The 19,640-nt window shown below is 55.3% G+C and overlaps 4 protein-coding genes across 4 annotated transcripts; 1 reads left to right on the top strand and 3 right to left on the bottom strand.

The window, feature by feature from the left end:
• Positions 1–247: 247 nt before the first annotated feature.
• TRIREDRAFT_80695 (uncharacterized protein) lies at positions 248–4,185 on the top strand (the record flags this gene model as incomplete). The annotated part of the gene is made up of 4 exons (XM_006967994.1): positions 248–344; positions 821–1,258; positions 1,500–3,679; positions 3,750–4,185. The coding sequence occupies exons 2-4, from the start codon at positions 830–832 to the stop codon at positions 4,183–4,185; spliced, it is 3,045 nt and encodes a 1,014-aa protein (XP_006968056.1). The 5' UTR covers positions 248–344; positions 821–829.
• A 2,340-nt stretch (positions 4,186–6,525) lies between these two features.
• Positions 6,526–8,110, bottom strand: TRIREDRAFT_67010 (uncharacterized protein; the record flags this gene model as incomplete). The annotated part of the gene is made up of 2 exons (XM_006967924.1): positions 6,526–7,680; positions 7,928–8,110. 2 exons carry the CDS (start codon positions 8,108–8,110, stop codon positions 6,526–6,528), a joined length of 1,338 nt encoding a protein of 445 aa, XP_006967986.1.
• Positions 8,111–10,419: 2,309 nt separating this feature from the next.
• On the bottom strand, positions 10,420–12,921 carry TRIREDRAFT_123296 (uncharacterized protein; the record flags this gene model as incomplete). Its single annotated transcript, XM_006967923.1, has 1 exon — positions 10,420–12,921. The coding sequence occupies one exon, from the start codon at positions 12,919–12,921 to the stop codon at positions 10,420–10,422; it is 2,502 nt and encodes an 833-aa protein (XP_006967985.1).
• A 2,548-nt stretch (positions 12,922–15,469) lies between these two features.
• On the bottom strand, positions 15,470–17,825 carry TRIREDRAFT_80691 (uncharacterized protein; the record flags this gene model as incomplete). The annotated part of the gene is made up of 2 exons (XM_006967922.1): positions 15,470–17,604; positions 17,711–17,825. 2 exons carry the CDS (start codon positions 17,823–17,825, stop codon positions 15,470–15,472), a joined length of 2,250 nt encoding a protein of 749 aa, XP_006967984.1.
• Positions 17,826–19,640: the final 1,815 nt, after the last annotated feature.

Below are 19,640 nucleotides of genomic sequence, written 5' to 3'. Positions count from 1 at the left end.
TACTAACCTTACCGTTGTGAGGTACAAGGTCCTTTAAGTTGCCTTAAACTCGAACTGCACCTCGATCTGCCCAGCGCTCAGAAACTTTGAACATCACCGGCTTTTTCCCTCCCAACTCACGTCCTGACCGTGCAGCTGAGCGCCGCTCGCCGTCTCCCTCCTGCGGCCTCGTCTCTCTCTCCTGCTGCAGCTCTCACCTCTGGCCTCACTCTGCGCTCAACCTGCCGGCTGCCCTGCGCGCTGCTGCTGCTGCTGCACACGTTCCGCCTCGGTGTCCAGCTGCCAATTGCCCGCCAGCTGCCCGGCAATGCTTCATCTCAGGTGATCTGCCCCCAGCATTCATTGTAAGCCTGCTCCTCGTATCCTTCTTCTACTTTTTCTACTTCTTCTTTCTTCTTCTTCTCGCACCCCCCCGTGACGGCTGGCAGCACTTGACCTCTTGCTCCTCGCCACTGCAAACTTCCTTCTTCGCGATTCCAACCCCAAACATCAACATCATCACCATCACATCCATCGACGTCAAAAACCTCTACAACACACCGCACCGTCTTCACCACGCTCACGGCGATTCACATCCGACAGACAAGCAGCGCATCACGCAAAAGGCACAAGGTCCCGTCCGCCTCGGCTCGTGACGAGGAGAGAGCGTCGTCAAAGTTGTTGCTCCCCCTTCCCTACTCCCGCCCTTCTTCAGCCTCTTCCCACCCCCATGACTTCCTTTTCTACCTTTTGTCCCTTTTTTTTTTTTTACCCTTCCTTATCCCATCGTCGCCAAGCCACCGCGCAGCTCTGCTAACTCGAGTCTTGTCTTCTTCCACAGCCCGCCACAATGTTGGCCGACGACGCGCCGCCCGACGAGGCTCGCGCCCTCCTCTCCAAGGGCCTCACCCTGGCCGAGGTCGTCCTCCGAGAAACCCAATACCTATACTCTCTGGTCCTGCTCGTCACCTTCATTGTGCTCGCGGCGTGGTACTCCGTCTTCAACTCCAAGAAGGACGAGGATCTCGTCCAGCCCACGGTCAAGGGCCCCGGCGGCAAGCCCCTTCCCATCACGAAGCGCAAGCGCCTCACCGACGGTGACCGTAAGATTGGTCCCCGTTTCGGCCGCGTCGCTAAGAATGTCTTTCGCTACCTCGCCGCCGGCGTCTTCCTGAGCTATGTGGCTACTGGTGTCTGCATGTTTGTCCACGCCTTCTACCACGAGAACCCTTATGAATGGGCAAAGGATGGACTTCCATGGGCCGGTGAATGGACTCTGGTATGCACTCTACAACTCCCTCCCTCCCTCTCTCTTTGCCTATATTGTTGTCCCCATTTGCCCAGCCCCCAGAGCGACCACCCCTGGTGACTCCTGCATCTTTTCGGTCCCAAGCAGTATGGTCACAGAGCATGAAATTGGCTAGCACTATCTGTTCCGTTGCGAGATTGGTCCAATGGCCACCCTGCCAAGCCCTCCCTTTCTCTCGCGAGGATTCCACTAACCTTGCCTTCTCCTCCAGTGCCATGTTGTCGGCTCTACCTTCTTCTACCTCTATATCCTGTTCTCGCTGTTTGACTGGCGCAAGGGACCCAACATTGTCCACCTGGCCATCTGGATCTTGGGCTTCACCGGTGAACTCGTCCTCTTCATTTCCGAAGCGATTGTTGCTGCTGATTGCCACTTTGTCCGCACCGTCCAGCAAGACGATCCCGACGGAGACACCTGCGTTGACTCGTGGACAAAGATTGACCTGGTTCTCTATTTCGTCCGTCTGCTGCACCTCGTCGGCGCAATCACTCTGTTCTGCGTTGCCTGGATCCTCAAGTCTCGCCGCATTGAACACCCGGCTGAGGAAGGACTTGCCGTCTCTGAAACCACGCCTCTTTTGTCAAATGGACAGCCTCGCTCTAATGACGCCAGGCAGGCCACAGGCCCCGAGGCTAACGGCCGACGATCTCGTGGTAGAACCATCTCCAACGCCGCCAAGCCTGCCGTGGCCCCCTACGCTCGCAAGGATGACCAAGCCGCCTTCTATCGACAAAAGAAGATCCCCCACAAGACCTGGCTGGAGTACGTCAAGGGCTACTCCCTGTTCTTTCCCTACCTTTGGCCCAAGGATTCGACTAGGCTACAGCTCCAGGTACTGCTGTGCTTCGTGTTAGTCATTCTCCAACGGTTGGTCAACGTCTACGTTCCTTGGCAAATCGGCAAGGTCGTCAACAAGCTCACCGCTGCTCTCAAGAGCGGCGAGCCCATCACCAGCGGCAACTATCCGTTCACGGACTTCTTCATCTTGGGCATTCTTTGGGTGCTCCAGGGACAGTCTGGCCTGCTAGGCTCGCTGAGATCTCTGCTTTGGATCCCTGTTTCGCAGTATTCGTATCGGGGGCTGACGGCCGCGGCCTTTAACCACGTCCACTCCCTTAGCCTCGATTTCCACTTGTCGAAGCGCACTGGCGAGGTCCTCTCTGCACTCAACAAGGGCTCTGCTATTAACGCCTTTCTCGAGCAAGTGACGTTTCAGGTCATTCCCATGCTGATCGACTTGGTCCTCTCAATTTCCGTCTTCTACATCAGCTTCGGTGCCCTGTACGCCGAGCTCAACTTGGTGGACACCTGCTGGTATCTGTACATGACCATCAAGATGGCCGCCACGAGGGCCGATCAGCGACGAGAGATGACAAATGCCGATCGCGAAGAGGAGGCGGTGAAGAACGACTCCATCTCTAGTTACGAGACGGTCAAATACTTCAACGCGGAAGAGTACGAGTCCACCCGGTACCGCGCCAAGGTCGAGGCCTTCCAAAAGGCCGAGGCCCAAGTACAGCACGGCATGGTTATGATGAACATCTGCCAGACTTTCGTCTTCAACCTAGGCAGGATCGTGGCTGCTCTGGTCTGCGGGTACCAAGTTCTCATTGGAATGCGAACCACGGGCGACTGGTTCGTCGTTGTTTCTTACCTGACCCAGCTCCAGGGCCCTCTCAACTTCTTCGGCTCGTTTTACCGCACAGTCCAGCAGGCCATGATCTCCGGTGAGCGTCTCTTGGAGCTCTTCAAGATCCAGCCAACCGTCGTCGACTCCCCCAATGCCGTACCATTGGAATCCTTCAGTGGACACGTCCGATGGAAGAACGTGAGCTTCTCCTACGATTCTCGGCGACCCGCTCTGCGCAACATCAGCTTCGAGTGCGCCCCGGGCACCACTACGGCCTTTGTCGGCGAGTCTGGTGGTGGCAAGTCCACCTTGTTTCGGCACATGTTCCGCTACTACGACTGTGATGAGGGCAGCATCGAATTCGATGGGAAGAATGTCAAGGATTTCACAATCGACTCGGTCCGCCGCCACATAGGAGTGGTGCCCCAGGACACGACGCTCTTCAACGAGACCCTCATGTACAACCTCAAGTATGCCAACCCCCAGGCCACGGATGAGGAAGTGTTCAATGCCTGCAAGGCGGCCAGCATCCATGACCGCATCATGTCATTCCCGGACGGTTACAACACTCAGGTCGGAGAGCGAGGCCTCCGGCTCAGCGGCGGTGAGAAGCAGCGTGTGGCCATTGCTCGTACCATCCTCAAGGACCCCAGAATCATCATGTTGGACGAAGCTACCTCGGCACTCGACTCGCACACGGAGCAGGCGATCCAGAAAAATGTCTGTAGCATCGGCAAGGGCCGGACATTGCTCATCATTGCGTAAGTGGAAGAACCTGACTGACTGGACACGGAAATGCACCTCGGAAGTCGAAGCTAACACGATTGCTAGTCATCGCCTGTCCACGATTACACATGCCGACCAAATCATCGTGCTTCACGCTGGAACCATTGTTGAAAGAGGTAATCATCAAGATCTCCTCGCTGCCAAGGGGGTCTACTTTTCCATGTGGAGGAAGCAGGTCACTGCGGAACGTGCCTTGGATGCCGCTAGGGAGGCCTCCTTGGAAGCCAAAAGGGCCATGCGTGTGGCACACCGGGATGGGGAGAACAAGACCCAGCTCGATGGCTACGAGAGCCACGGATCTGCGACCGAACTCATTGGTGTCGCTTCTCAGGGACAAGACGGTGATGGTGCTCACCCTTCCGCATCGTCGTCAGACAGCGAATCCACCCACGAAGAGGAGCAGGAGCAACAGCGGGAGCAGGATCGCAAGCATGGGCCCGAGCAGGAACCCGAGCAGGAGCGGCCTCGCGATACTCAGTAAACCTGACTTCATCTTTCGTGGACGTGGACGTGGCCGGACCGCAGTCGCCTTCTTTTTCACGCCAATCGTCCAGAGACAGACACTCTCTGCTCTACCCGTTTTTTTATTTCTCGCATCTGATACCACTTTGCCAGCCTGTCTTCCAGGCCAAGCGTACTTTATTTCGTTGTTTACTTCATCACATTTTCGGTCTCCTTCCGGGCTCGAAATTGCAGGTCTATCTAAGTCAACCGCTTGCCATCCGGCCATAGCACGATCGGTGTCATCCGGACTTGGCTTCTAGGACCTTGGCATGATGACTGCATCGCACCGGCGTTGAGGGGATAGGCTTTCGACTTCCACCATTTTCTTCTATTCGACGTTTCCATGCACACTGCATAAGACACACTGCTCCCTTTCTAGCCGGCCATATCTGATTCCTTCGATTCCTTTCAAGTCTGGGCCTCGGGCCCCTGTTTCCCCGTCAAACTTATTGCGCGCGAAGCATGATTGAGACTAGAGATTTCGATATGACGATGACGCCTCTTTTCCTTTCTATTCTCAGTTACGCAGTCCATTTACGCCCAGTTAGGCACAGAGACTCGGATCTACCTGCTGCCATGTTCACCCTTACTTTTTTTCCGTACCGGATTCCATCGCGGAACTTCCGACACTCTAATAATACACCTCTGCATTTCAGAAAGAATCACGATATAGCCACAACTACAGGCGAAGACATATATAATGTGTGTTGTTTTTACCACTGTTTCATGCATCGGCTTCGCATCTCTTTGTGTCGTCTGCAACCACCTGGTCACCGCCGGTCGTTGTTTTGACCATGAAGCATCAATCTTGAGTGATTGAGAGATGCGAGACGGCATTTGACTGGTATATGGGCTCTCAATTTTCATTTCCTCTCCGGAGGAAGTTTCCGGTTTCTTCGTCGAGTGTACCGAAGGCACTGCGGGCTCACGCAACTCTTTCCTGTATCGAGAGTGCACGACACAAATGACGTCGAGATCGGAGGATTTCGGAGGCTGGAAATTGTAGAGTTGAAGGGCATGACACATTGACGACAACACTTGCTTCTTTATTTCATTGTTCTACCCTCTTGGAAGGATTTCGAACCTGGACGCCCATTGACGAGGCTGCGTGGACCTCGACTTGATTTCGGGCAACGATTTACATGACCTGACTTTTTTTCCCCCATTGGCATCTGTTTTGGCACTCTGAACACGCCCTGTGGGCCGGATGGACATCCGGGCTTGGTGGCGTGTTCATCATTTGAGTCTGAGCTGTTTCCCTTTATCCTGTTCATCTGTTTTTTTCACTTTAATTTGCGTCGGAACATACATTTTTTTGGGACTCTTCCTCAGGGAAGCCGAGACGACGAACGGTCAGTCAGTCTCTGGATGGAAAATCAAAAACACGAAACAAAAAAGGGGATTATCCCGATATGGGATGGGAACAAAGGGACACTTGCTACAGAAGGACAGGGCAGCCTCGACATGGTTTTGGTAGCTTGTTATTATTTTGGTAGCGCGGACAACACAAAAAAAACAGAAAACAATTTTGGTAAAACATGGGTGTCCTTTGCAATGTGATTGTGTGTCTCTGCAATAACTCGCTGCAATATCGTCACGAGTTTAATTTCTTATTACGTCGAGTCTCAAGCGTGTGACATGAAGAGTTTGATTGATACATCGTCAAAAAGTTTCGAGTGAATAGACAAGGTCGTCATATGATTATAACTAGGTAATATTAAGAATACAATGCCCATTGTGTCCTCTCCTCCCTCTTCCTTTGCTTTGTCTGGCCCTTCTCTCTCGCTTATTGCTCATCCTCGTCCTCGCAAGACAAGGACAAAAGAGAAGAAACGGTAAAGGAACAAACGCCTGGCAAGTATGGTTGTCCTTCCTTGCTCATGCTTGGCTATTTCTCCTATACAACCCTAGCTTCCCCTTTCCGCGTTTGTTTTGCAAACTCCACGACAAGCATATATATGCGTTTTCGTTTTTTGAATTCTTTTCCAAGATATGTATGTATATATCGAAAGAGAAGGACAGTTTCATCTGCTGCTTACATCTTGGTGTGAGATTTTTCTTTTTTTGTTCATGCGTTTGCAGATGCCTGTTTTTTGCTTTGTTTTTGTGTAGTAGGTAGTAGTATTTTCTGCGTCGTCGTAGATTTGTGTGTCTACTTGGCCCCCCTTTATTCCTTGCTTCTTTTCTGTTCTTTTTTTTTTTTCCTTTCCAAACTTGCCCAATATGTGTGTTGCCGTGCTTTCTTTTTCATCATGATCGTCATCGCTCTTCTCTGTCTCCTGTGTCTCTCTCTCCGCCCATCATGTCACGGACTGCCTCAGTGCTTGGCAGAGCCGTTTTGCTTGTCCTCGTCGTCGTCCTCGTAGTGGACTTCAAGCGCAGGGGGTCCGGCGGCCTTTTTGCCATTGTGCTTGGCGGGCTTCTCCGTCTCTTCGTCGTCCTCGTCCTCGGAGCGGTCGTCGGTGGCCTCCTTGTCGCGGATGAAGCGGAAGGCGATGCGCAGGATGTAAAAGAGCCAAAAGAGGTTGAGGGCCTGAAGCGAGGCGAGCAGGGCACTGGTAATGTACTGGCTGATCCAGCACTTGTACTGCTGCGTCTCCCAGTTGAGCTCAAAGGGGCCGACGGTGCGGAACTCGGTGAAGAGGGACCAGATGATGCGGAGGTTGATGTAGTGGCGCATGTAGATCCAGACGGCGACGAAGGTGGCAAAGTAAGGGGCGACGATGGGGTGGTCAATGTAGTTGAGGGCCTTGGACGAGGCGAGGAAGAAGTCGCTGATGTCGTGGGTGATGTAGACGGCGATGCCAATGTAGGTGAAGTGGAAGCGGTAGCTCAGGCCGATGAGCGCCAGGCTGACAATGTGGTGGCCGACGAGCTCCTTGAAGTCCTTGCGCGGCTTCTCCATGCCCAGGAGCAGGACAATGGCCTGCTGGGCCCAGTAGGCCGCCTGGAAGAGGTAGTAGAACTTGACGACGCCCTCGTGCGAGCGGTGCGGGAAGCCCTCGTACATGCCGCGGGTGTTGAAGTACCAGACGGGGGTGCGGCTCATGACGTACATGCCGGCAGGCCCCAGGATGCCAAAGTAGAGCGCGGTATACATTTGCTCCATCAGGCGAGCCTGCTTTCCCTTGCTGAGCCCCGTCCGGCGGGCCATGGGGCGCAACACCTCCTGCATGATGAACTCGCGGGTGAACGACAGGACGATGGTGTAGAAGGCGACAAAGGCGATATCCCACTTGCCCTTGCCATACTGGACGGGCTGGAGAGGGTCGTCCTGGGGCAGCGGGTACGACAGGAAGAGGAAGTGGTGTATGGGGTTCGCTTCCGACGGGTTGACGGCGTAGCCGAGCAGGAAGACGAGCAGCAGGACGGCGGGCAGGACGAAGGTGTGCTTGACCATTGTCTGGCGCAGCTGGGAGAAGAAGCCACGGGCGCGGCGGCGCTTGGACGTCTTGGGAGCGCCCGAGGGATCCTCTGAGCCTTCGGACGAGTCGTGCTGTTTTTTTTTGTTCGGTTCGTGTTAGACAAGCAGATCATAATTCTCTTCACATCCTGGACGTGAGGGCAAGCGCCAAAGGGGGAGGAGGAGGAGGAGGAGGAGGCCTGCGATCACAGGGCCAGACGACAGCCCCGTGCGACAGGCCGCGCAGCCCATCAGCAGGGCCATCAGCATCAGCACGGGGGGGGAGGAGGGTACAGAACAAACGGCGCAATCTCACCTCGGAGTCGTGGGCGTTGAGACTGACTCTGCTAGAGGCCAGCGCCGGCGCGCCCGTGTCGCCAGCGCGAATCTCGCCCCCAAGGCCGCTGCTCTTACGCCTGCGCCTCGCAACGTTGACGTCAGCACTGTGCAGCTGGTCGGCAGACGTGTTGAGCAGCGGGAACGGCTCGACGCCCGCCATTGTGTGTCCGGGAGGGAGCGTTTGACAATGAGGCCGGCGTGTCTTGTCTTGTGTGTCTCGGGCGGCGGTCGAAGGGGGGGGGGAGAGGGGGGGTTTGGTTCGCTGAGAGGGTTTCAAGCCCCTTTGGGATCTCTCTCTCTGATTCTCAGGCCCCCTTTCGGTCGGCTTGCGCTGAGGCTTCGATTGGGAATTCGTCGTCGATTCGTAGAGACTGCGGCGCTGAGGTCTCCCTTGTCGCAAGCAAAGAAAAAGAGAGAGAGAGAGAAGAGGTTGGACGAATTGGTCGGAGTCGAAGACGCTGGCAGGACGCAGGAGAAGGGGTAAAAAAGGGGGGGGAGAGAGAATGAAGGTCGAGCACAGCAAGATCAGCAAGAAAAATGCAAAGTCGAATCGCTGGCCGATTTGGCCTGGGTTTGGTTCGCCTTTTCCGTCTCGACCCCTGGTTCTTTTCGCGGGGCGCCGGCGCAATTGATTGGCGGTCCTGGCAGTGACAAGACTCGCGTGGGCTTTATCCGCTTTTTGGCTCTTGCGCGGTGTCTCACTTGTGGGTGCTTGAATCGAGCCTCGGTCGAGTCAGGAGGAGAGAGAGAGAGAGAGAGAGAGAGAGAGAGAGAGAGAGAGAGAGAGAGAGAGAGAGAGAGTAAGGCTGAAAAGTGGCGGTCTGTAGGCTGGATAGTCGTCACTTGCAGATCTGAAAAGGTTTCGAGACGAGAAAAGAAGAGAAGAGGAAGAGTCCAGCCGGGATCTTTTCTTCTTTCAAAGTCCGGCGTTGACAGGTGCCGAGCCAGGGACGGGACAGGCAAGGAATTCGGATTCGGAATCCCGTGTCAATTGACGAGTGAGTTGACGTTGACGTCGCCGTCGCTTATCGTCAATTGCTGGATGATGATACTCGTAGTAGATGGGTTGGAGTTGGCAGATGTAAAAGATGGGGAGAAAGAATGGAAAAAGGCAAGAAAATTCTTGGGCCGAGACTGGACGTCACTAAATGGTACTTGGATACCTTGAGGTGCCGCCGTGGTCTCTAAGAGAGAGGGGTACTGCCCTAACACCCCGAACAGCACCTCGGAGCCTTACGTTGGGACCCCTAATTCTACCTAGGTACTTCATGTCTTTGAGCAGCAAGACCCAACAATCTTCAGTTGATATAGTATGTATGTATGTATCGAGTAACAAGATTCTATCTGGACTCGCATCTATTACAGTAGATCTCCCGAATCCACGCCCATCACCACCTCAACAAACCATCACTCAAGCGTCATGACTGAAAACTCCTCCGAAGAACATGAAGATACGACACAGAAGAGGCCTCAGTCTTCCTCATCCATTCATACTTCTTAATCCTCAATCGCCCAAGTCAGCATTCACCATCCTGATTGGGCCCTCCTTTACACGTATGTACAGCAAGTTGTATTACGGCCCCCTCCCCTGCAAATGGAACCCCCTGTCTGGCGCGACGGGATGCAGGGATGTCCCCTGCCATGGCTGTCCATCTTTCTTTTCAGGTCTCCTCTTCTTCTTCTTATCCCTGCGCTAGTGGCTATACGAGTATTGTTGCGAATTGCTCCTGTTTCCTCCTCATGACTTACCTATTACTTAACTCTTCTTTGTATGTACGAGCGAGCATCTACAGTACAGGTATTATCTAGTCAACGAACCCTCACCTGCGTCCGCTGACCTGATGCCATCCATCCCTGATGATTCGGTCTGCCATTGTTGCTCTAATAACAGGTTGCGGGAATTGACTTTGGAGATGGAAAAGCCCGTCTTGTTGGACCAAGAGTGACGTAATTTGACAGTTTGAGCTATCACATTTCAATACCTATCAACCTCGACTTCATTCGAAGAGTGCCAGGAACCAATGAGAAGAAGAAGTACTTGGCGAGTATCGTATCAGGATAGCATTGCAGTTCATTCAGCCTGCGGGACAAAGTACTCGTAGACATGTTTTTTTTAGCTTCGACGACAGTCCGTGTTTGGCACATTTGTACGTTTCATCATATTGCTGTAATATACAATTCATGTCGGCGAAACATCATCTCCATGACAAAAAGTAACACCGGGTATCGCCAGCCACATCTCCACGATATATTCAAACCCCTCATATACACTCTTCCCAGACACAATATGAATATGTAAACAGAAACCCCCCACCCCGCAAGATCTTTTTTTGTGCAAGATCTTTTTTTGGAACCTAAAACGCCTCGCTCAAAGACATACCACGAAGCACCGCGCTTCATATCCGCCAGCCGCAACCACAGGTGAAGAGAAATAAAAGGGTGTTTACCCAGAACCTAGCCCAAAGAGGCTCATGAAGAGGAAGCGCCAGGGTCTCCAGGAGGTATTATTGTGCGCCTGTCGTCTTGGCCAGTGTGTATCTCCGGCTCAGGTTCCGGATCTGGTTCGTGTTGATCGTTGCCGTGGTCGTGCTCATGCTCCTGTTCGTGCTCCCGCGATAACACAGACGAAGTCTCCGTTACCGAGTCGTCATACGAGTAATCGTCGTCGTCATAGAGGTGTCGATTCCGAACCCCGGGCCACAGAGGCGGATTGGTAGGCGGTATCGGCCTCTCGCGTGTGCCCGTCGTTGCTCTCGAGTACACGGCGGGCACCATGGTATTCCGCCCCCTGACTTCGTACACCTCTTCGGAAGAGCTGCTGCTGCTGGATCCTCGCGCACGTCGCAGGGCCGATGCCGCCGCACTGCTCAGCTCTTCTCCCTCCTCCTCCAAAACCTGCTGCAGCGCGGCGCCTCGTCGTGCCGGCGCTGGAATCACCATGACGGGGAGGTTCTCCGTATCCGTCGTCGGCCGGAGCCTTTCTCGAATCCTCTCCGCTTGGCTCACGGCGAACTCTTCCAGCCTGCCTCGGATATCCCACCGGTTCGTATCGATCCGGGCTCTTGTCGTAATCGTCGACCGGGTATCCGACAAGGTCCTGGGCAACTGCAGCGGCGATGTCGATCCGCCGCCTCCACGACGCAGCAGCGCATGCCAGCGCCCGCCGCCACCACCATTACCACCCGAGCTAGAGTTCGCCTCCAAATCCGCTGACCTCGTTGGCTCCCGAATCGCGATATGGCCAGTGGGGGGATCCCCTGGAGAGACGGAGGAAGGCGGCTGGTTTGTCGATGCGGCGTCTTCTGCAAAAAGGCGGCGGCCTTGGTTACTCTCGGGTCTCGAACCGTCTGCAGTGGTCCGTATCGGAGCGGAAACTACTGAATCGGCTGCTCTTGGTACGCCGTCGGAGCCTCCCTGGTGCCTCACGGCGTATATCGTACTGCTGGCGGCACTCGTGGAGTCAGTTCTACTGACGGGCGTCACGGCGGGGGGAGGTCGTGCAATCCATGGCGCCGCTCTCATGATGTGTCCTGTTGTCCTTTCTCCCGCTGTCCCACCACTTCCATCGCCACGTCCGTGTCCACCATGGCCGTCTCGCTCACGGTGCCGGCCGCCACCAATGACCGAAACACCAGGCCAACCGCCTTCTCTTGGCCTCTGCTCCCTCTCCGTGATCATAACCCCCCTGCCATCACCATCTCCGCCTGGTTTGGGCTTGTAACCCTTTCGCTTTCGTGACCAGGGAAGCTCCGCCGCATTCACCTCGAGTGTGTCATCTCCATCAAACACCTCCCTACCGAGGATCCCATCTTTCTTCTCCTCGCGCTCCAGCGCTTCGATTCGTTCTACCCACTCCCACACCACCACGCTGGCAGCCGCCGCACCAACCCATCGCACGTAATCTCCCCAGCCAGTAAACTCTGGCTTCGAGATATCGAGTATGAAAAAGACAACTGGAATCAGGATGGCGCCTAGAGAAATACCAGCCACCAAGCACATGTTCTTCATCAGGGGGTGATAAAATGCGTATCGCTTCTTCATGATGGCATAGTACACGACCCAGGCTGCGTACAGCACTCCGAGCGCCAGCTGGAACAGGTAGCTCAGCGCCGGGATGGGATGCGCAAAGCTCTTGGGCATGGAGTTGCCATTGCTGTCCGGATCCGAGTACAGGAAGCTGTTGAGGGCGCTGAAGATGACGTCGAGGCTGATGAGGAAAAAGGCAGCCCACATGATGATGACCTTTTCGCGGTGGCGCGGGAACAGCCGGATGAGCGTCTGCGCCTGCGCCAGCCACAGGAACGTGTCGGACACGATGCGGATCGCCCTGAGCTCGGTGCTCCCCATGACCTGGTTCTGCAGCACCTTTGCGTTTTGCACGCCCCATATGTACTGTATCTTTGCGATGCGAAACGTGTCCGCCGTGGCAATCGTCAGGGATATCGCGACCGTCAGGGCGGCCAACTTCTGCAGCCACGGGCGCCCGCCGATGTTGACGCCGCCCGAGGAGCTGTTGGTGAAGCCGCCGGGGCGGCCGAGGTAGACGACGCCGCTGTCGAAGAAGGACCTGGGGGTGATGAAGAGCATGATGACGAGCATGTAGGCGGTGACGGTGGTGGCGGCGAGGGCGTAGCATATCGGGAAGCTCGAGGCGTAAAAGGGGTCGCGGAAGTCGGAAAAGTGCGGGCTGTCGTCCGGGTCGCCGTCGTCGCCCAGGTCCTGCAGGTTCAGGCTCGAGCCTCCTCCGGTGGCGGTGCCGGTGCTCTCGGGCTCGCTGACGGCGACGGAGACGGTCGGGATCGTGGCCGTCGGGCAGGGCGCCTGGAAGAAGGCGTCGCTGTCGAGCGTCAGGACGGCATCGTCCGACTGGCCGTCGAGCGAAAGGATGCCGTTGGCGGGCAGCCACGTGCTGGTGCACAGCGCCATGGACGCCTCCAGGGACGTCGTGGCGGCCAGGGCCAGATTGGGCATGGACGTGATCGACATGGCCAGATCGGGGGAGAGACGCCTGGATTTATAGAAGAATTGAAGAAAAAGGGAAGAAACAAGTCAGCCGGTGATACGGCGACGACAAAGGAGAGGGTGCCAGTCGGTCCCTATCGCCGGTGCGCCATGGAAGACGATTCTGCGTATGCAACGAAATGCTGCAGCCGAGCCGGAACGACGCCTCCTTTCTTCCAACCTCGCCGGCTCGAATGAGGACAAGGCGGGGAGAGCGACTCCAGCAGCCCTCTCTGGAGAATCAGAGGCACGCTGACGACGAATATGTCCAGGTATGTCGGAGGACCCGCGATGGCGCCAGAAGGGTCAACGGGACGACTGCGGATTGTTCGGTTCGCGAAGGCGCTTTCTCGGTGTAGAATCGAGCCGATGGGCGTCGTTTTTTTTTTTTCAATCGAGGCTGGATGTCAGACGGCGCAAGCGCAAAGAGCAATTCTCATGACAATTGCCGGCTGTCGAGGGGGAGGTGAGAGAGAGAGAGAGAGAGAGAGAGAGCGCGGGTGGACTCCGAAACACAATGATCGCGAGAAAGCGGCCTTGTTTCACCGGGCTTCCGCGTGCGCTCAAAAGCCGAGGATGGACACCTCCCGCAAATAAAAAGGGCAGACAGAAGCAGAACAGCGCCTGATGCTCGCGAATTCGTCCAAGGCCGTAGGTCGTGAGAAGAGGCGATCGAGTCGCGAGGAGTCGAGAAGCGGAGGCGACAACAAGATGCTGCTGGATGGGGGGGGAGGAGAACGAAGGAAGGCGTTGGTGTTGCTCCAGCTCGTTTCCTTCAGTTGGTACTGTACATGCAACTCACGCCATAAGGTAGGTAGGTACTTACCTGATATCCATTGACTCGACTGGTCCCTTTCGAGGAGCCTGTGTTTCTTCGTCTCCTTCTGTCCGCACTGTGTTGGTGGCGGTTCAGCGAGCTTCTTAGAGCAGAGATGGGGCACTGCAGAGGCATTTCAGCCAATGAGCAACCACGGCGCAGCGCTAGTTGCGGCACACAGTGATTGCGCACCGTGCTGTCTTTGTCGTGTGCGAGATGGACGGCCGCCATGCAAGACGAATGTTTGCTTATATCAACCATCACTTTGTATAATTTCAAGCTCATGGATAGTAATGGCCAGATATGTATGTCCATTGCTTTATGTCCCTGTTCGTCATATATGTGCTTCTTACACGAGCGACACACTCTGTTCCGAGGTATAACAACAAAACCTTTTCCCCCCAAGTCTCCTCTTCTTCCACGAAAGAGGCGCCCATCCCACGTGTCTTCGGCCAGCCAGCCAGCCATACGGAAACACAAAGCCACCCCCAACATCGGGACTCGAAAAAGGATAGGCAGTCGGATGAAATCCCGAGGGAAAGCGACCTCCTCTTCCCTTTCCATTCGTGCGAAACAATGCGGAGACAATCAAGTATCTTAGGTACAGGTATACAGCTGGATACCAAGCCCAACTCACCCTCTGTACCACATAGATGTTCCATCGCCAATTCCCTCTGTAATTCTAATCCTGCGCAAATACACCGTTACAATTTCCAAATCGAAGCACACCCAAAGCACCCCATACCTAAACAAAACAAGGTTAGAAACAAAAGTACACTACCTCTTCTTCAAATCAGATAGGAAAAGCACTTTCAAAACCACCAACGTACATGACGAAACCCCCCCTCAAAAAGCAAACCCGATTGGACCTCTCTCGCATGCATACCCGTCTTCACCCTCCCCTATTAGACCCCTAATCGAACCAAAAAGAAGGCAGAGAGAAGAAGAAAAGAAAAAGAAAAAAAAGGAAAAGGCCTGCCAATTCCGCGCCGTTCATCTTGGCAAAAGCTTGGTTTCTCCGCTACTATCCCGCAGTTCTTGGCAGAATCGGGACGCTACTTCTTCTTCTTACTCTTCGTGATTCGTGATTCGGCTGTTTGCAGAACCCTTTCAGCATCCAATCAATACCAACTCCCTCGACACTAGTATTACTACAAAGTAGATACACCGCAGTACCCCGTCTGAGCAAGGCAGTGGGTGACCGAGGGTACATGTCACCAAATCACCCCTCAAGCGGAATACAGTTATAGACACCGACCCTCAGCTGCATGGGAAACATTGCAACAACTGCATCGCCATCGGACATCGTACTGCCTTGGTATCATCATGCTGGTATCGTGTCGTATTGCCATGGTATCACCTCCTCAAGCCAAGATACAGTCTGTCGAAAACTCGAAATCGATCCACCCCTTCTGACGCCTCATGATGCTGTGTAATAGATACAGTCCGCTATCTCCCTTCCCTCCCTTTATAAAAAGCATCACCTTGAGCCCTTTCACTCTTTTATGTGACGCATTGTGACCTCGCGATACTGCGCTCTTGCAACCTTTGCCCTCCCCCCCTTTCTCCTATTATTTTCCTTTTCCTTTTCCTTTTCCTTCGATTTAAGGGTTTTTTTTTGTTTCTTCTTTTTCCTTACTTGTGAAAGTTCGTAACGCCATTGAGCCATATGCATGGGAACTTGTATCGTTTGGTCATCTCCTAGTCTTCCTCTTCGCTCTCCTCGAGCCCGCGATACTTCATCTCCAGCACCCACTTGCCGTCGAAATCGATGCCCCGCCGAATCTTGGTGCCAGACTTCCTCCAGATTGAGCTGCCGAGGCCCAGGTCGGCGATGAACAGGCGCCACTCGTCTTCGTGGCCGATATCTGATGAGAGGCCCGAGTCGTCGTGGGGAGGCGGCGTGACGGCTTCCAGAAGCCCCTTCTTGGGTGCTCCAATGGCAACGACGTAGCGTGGCTTGACGAACAAGTGGCCTCCATCAATGACGGCAACCTTGCCGCTTGTCGGGTCAATGCCTGATGGGACGTCTACCGCCAGCACAAACGCCTCGTTCCGGTTCGCCCACTCCATCAGCTCGTACACGGACGCCTGGTCGCCCACCCGCAGTTCTTCAAACGACATGGTGAGGCCCAGTAGCGCGTCAATGATGAGAGAGATGGGCAGGCCGCTAGCCGACCCCGATCCCTTTCGAAGGTACTCGAAGAAGTCGTTCTTGCTCAGTACTTTGCCTCCAAAGTTCCGGTAGAGCTGTATCTGGCGCCTCAGATCCTCCAGCAAGTCGCGCTCACGCTCAATGCCCACCAGGCACACAACCACGTCAAAGTTCTTGTTCCGCAGGTGACGGCCAGCGGCCAGCGCGCGGGTGCCCGACTTGTTGTTGCCGGCGAGAATCACAATCGTAGACGTGCGCAGCGACGCATTGCTCGACGCCCCGGCCACGACCATCTCGAACCGGACCTTCATGGCCGGGTCAGATAGCGCCGTCACGGCCACCTCGGCGATGCCCCTGCCAGCATTCTCAGCCATGAGCGCCTCGCTGAACCCCATCTCGTTGGCGGCAATGTTTTCGATGTTGAGCATCTGGAGCGTGGAAATCGTCTCCACGCGGCGGTTGGAAGGCACCAGGTAGAGGCCAGGCTGCTGCTGCTGCTGCTCGTAGTCGGTGCTGCGGTGCCCCGTCGTCGGGCTCGACCGGCGAGACGCCTGATACCGTAGGCTGGAGTTGACCCTGCTAAGTGGCTGGCTCCCCCCGGCAGCGGTGCTCGCCTTGCGCGACTGCGAGCGCTTGCCAGCTCCAGTCTTGCTGTCGGGCCGCCTACTACTACCCTGGGCGCCGTTCTTGGGCTCGCGGCCGCTCAGTCTCTCCGACCCGTTGGCGCCAACGTCTGCCTCGCTGTTCCAGTAGTCGGCACTGGGCGTCGCCGTGCCCGAAGGTAGATCCAGGACGTTTTCCGTGTAGTGAAGGTTCTTGCCCCCGGCCGTTCCGGGCTTGGGCCGGCGGTTGTGTGCTACAAGGCGGCTCGCATCGTCGACCTGGTCCTCTTTTCTCATCTGATCAAAGATCTTGTGCTTATCGAACTTGGCTAGGTTGTTCTCGAAGTCGAAGTCGCCCATCTCCTCGGTGACATCCTCGGAGGCGAATCCATTGTCCATAAGATTCTTGACACCCTTCGTGTTTCGCTTGAGGGAGGTAAAGGGTTGGAAAGAGGCGTTGCTCTGCAGGATGGGAGTCTGCCGCCAGCCTTTTCCATGGCCCTGTGTCTGAGTGACTACTTGCGGCTCACCGAGATGATCCCTATGAGCCTTGGGATGCCGGCGTGCCTTCTTCTTTTGCTGCTGCTGCTGCTGCTGTGTCTGCGCGGAAGCGGGCACCTCCTTGTTGGCAGGGCGAAGCTTATTACTTGGCACATCCTTGGGAATGACTACAGGATCTATCTTCAAATCCTTCACCGACGCCACAATGGTGTGCTCATCGCCCGAGTCAACCGAGGACTGCCGTCCGACATGTATACCGTACAAGACTCCCGGCTGCGCCGCTGGGTCGGTCTCGTCCACTTGCTGTGCGGGAGGGTTCTTGGGCTTTCCCGACGCCGGCGACTTGGGCCGTCGTCCTAGACTCAGAATGGCTGGGTCGACAAATGCAGGCTGGATCGGCTTCGTGGGCAGTTGCTGCACAGCGGGTTGCCTTGGTGACTGTTGGCTGACATACGTCGTCTTGGGGGCTGGTGGTGGCTTCGTATCCGGTCCGTCGCAACGCACTTCAGACAGGTCTGCGATGTTGGAGGCGTCGATTCGAATGTGAGGGATCCACTCGCGCGTCGCGGTGAGGAATACTGTAGTTCAATGGCTTAGTCTCGTGCTCACTCGGGATCCGACTTGCTGCAGCGTAGGGAGTAAATGCAAGAGACAGGAGAGAGAGAGAGAGAGAGACGCGCTTACCGTTTGTCAGAGTGAGACTGATGCCCGCCTGAACATCACTCACCGTTCCTGTCAGCAGGTGTCCGGCAGGATCCCTCAGCACCACCCGCATGTGCAGGCCGATGAACTGGCTCATGTCGACGGTGCGCAGGGCGACTTCGGGGCTGATTGTTCCTATGTCGACCCTGGTTGTCTCCGGGCTGAGTGGGTAGGATTCGAGGGGGGAGTGCGAGTCTCCGTCTGTCGAATGCACTTTATGCCGTCATCTAGACACAGGGCAGCACCCTCGCAAAGCCTTTTCGACGTAAGGCTCCCTCTGGAGGTGAAGTCGAAGTGATTGTACGGTGAACGGTCCAGTGGGTATCGACTCGAGCCGGTCTGACCCTCGCACAGAAGGCAATTCCGGTAATGGACAACTGGCAAAGTGCCCGTTCGGCAGCTGTCTTGTCGCGGAAGCCCGGACGTGGGCGGAGGGAGAGTCCTCCGAGCAAAGTCCTCAACGACGTCAGGAGGAGCTCTTTGGGGGGGAGGACACGCGCGCAAGTCGGAGGGTGGGAATACGGACAAGGCGGGCGAGAAGCGCAGTCGCTGTGATCGTCGAGGAGGAAAGTCGGGAGACGCGACAAACGGGAGAAGAAGAATCCCCTGGTGCCGTCCGCGTTAGAGTCTCGACCTGCCTACTAATTCCAACTCCGATTGTGGCGCAAAGAGAAAGGTCGGGAAAGGGGAAAAGGGCGGGTTCTTAAAGAGGTCGGCGGAAAAGGATGCAAGAATGAACAATTTTTGGTGCATGATCTGGATGGCTGGCATCTTTGGCTCTGACAAGGTCCAGCGGGACTTGGGGGGAGGTGTGGCTGCGCTAGGCCCGATCGGGTCGCCGAGCATTGAACAAGAGCCCTGGCGCGTTTCTCGATGCTGAACATGGAACCTCTAGTGGGCTGCCAGAGAGCCCCCGGACCGCTGAAAACAGAGCCCCGGAGCCTCCAGTCTGTAGCACCGTCCTCCCCTGCAGGGCCCCCCTACATAAGGTACATACCTAGAACCTACCAGACCTACAGGCGGGAGCTCATCGTGCTGCTGCTGCTGCTGCTGCTTGGGGGAAACGGGCCGGAGGGGGGAAGAGACGGGAACCGATTGGGGGGAGAGTCGGCGGTCTTGCATCTCGCCAGCCAGCCACTGAATCGGTTCGCTAGTCACGCCCTGCAGGCACGAGCCGCGCTGTCACCACACTGGACTGTTCCAGATGCCATCATCAGCAAGGCTCACGGCTGAGGTACAGATGGACGTATTACAACTGAGGTACATACTACCTACTGCACCTACCTCATCTAGTAACATCCAATCGTAGTATATTACATATCCCCAGCTGTTGCCAGTATGACAACATCCAAATAAGCTCAACCATCCAGCAACACTCTTACTCAGTCCCTCAGCCCCCAACAAGTCATGGGTAATATTGTTGTGCCATGACTTGAGCTTCGAAAAATTCTGATATAATCCAAGACAATCCCTCCCTGCTTGACAATGGCATAACGAACCGCCGTCCTCCTACTACGTACTTCCTATCCGACGTGAACCATAGATCACACGACTCCAAATCCTCCCTACCTTGTGATGCAAACCTCTGGGAATCGAATCGTACCTGGCCATCGAACCATCAACTGGTTACCTACGATGGCTTCCAACTTCTTCATGCACATCCGTTTGTTTCTCCGAGTGGTGGGTTTCGGGTTTCCTCTCATATTTTATATGCTCTTACTTGGTGTACCGTTCAATCACATACTTGTAGAGGCAAGTGAAGGATTGACGGCTGAGTGATTCACACTCCCCTGTCTCTCAACAATCTCACGACGTCTCCGAGTCTCTCATAATGTCTCCCGGAAACTATTACATACATGTAGGACTACTACGCTCACAACGAAATCACCCCATCAGGCAGGTCTCAGTCTCA

This window comes from Trichoderma reesei (assembly GCF_000167675.1).
Source record: "Trichoderma reesei QM6a unplaced genomic scaffold TRIREscaffold_20, whole genome shotgun sequence".
Taxonomy (NCBI): Eukaryota; Fungi; Ascomycota; class Sordariomycetes; order Hypocreales; family Hypocreaceae; genus Trichoderma; species Trichoderma reesei.
The sequence above is the reverse complement of the archived record's forward strand: the minus strand, read 5'-3'. Positions and strand labels throughout refer to the sequence as shown.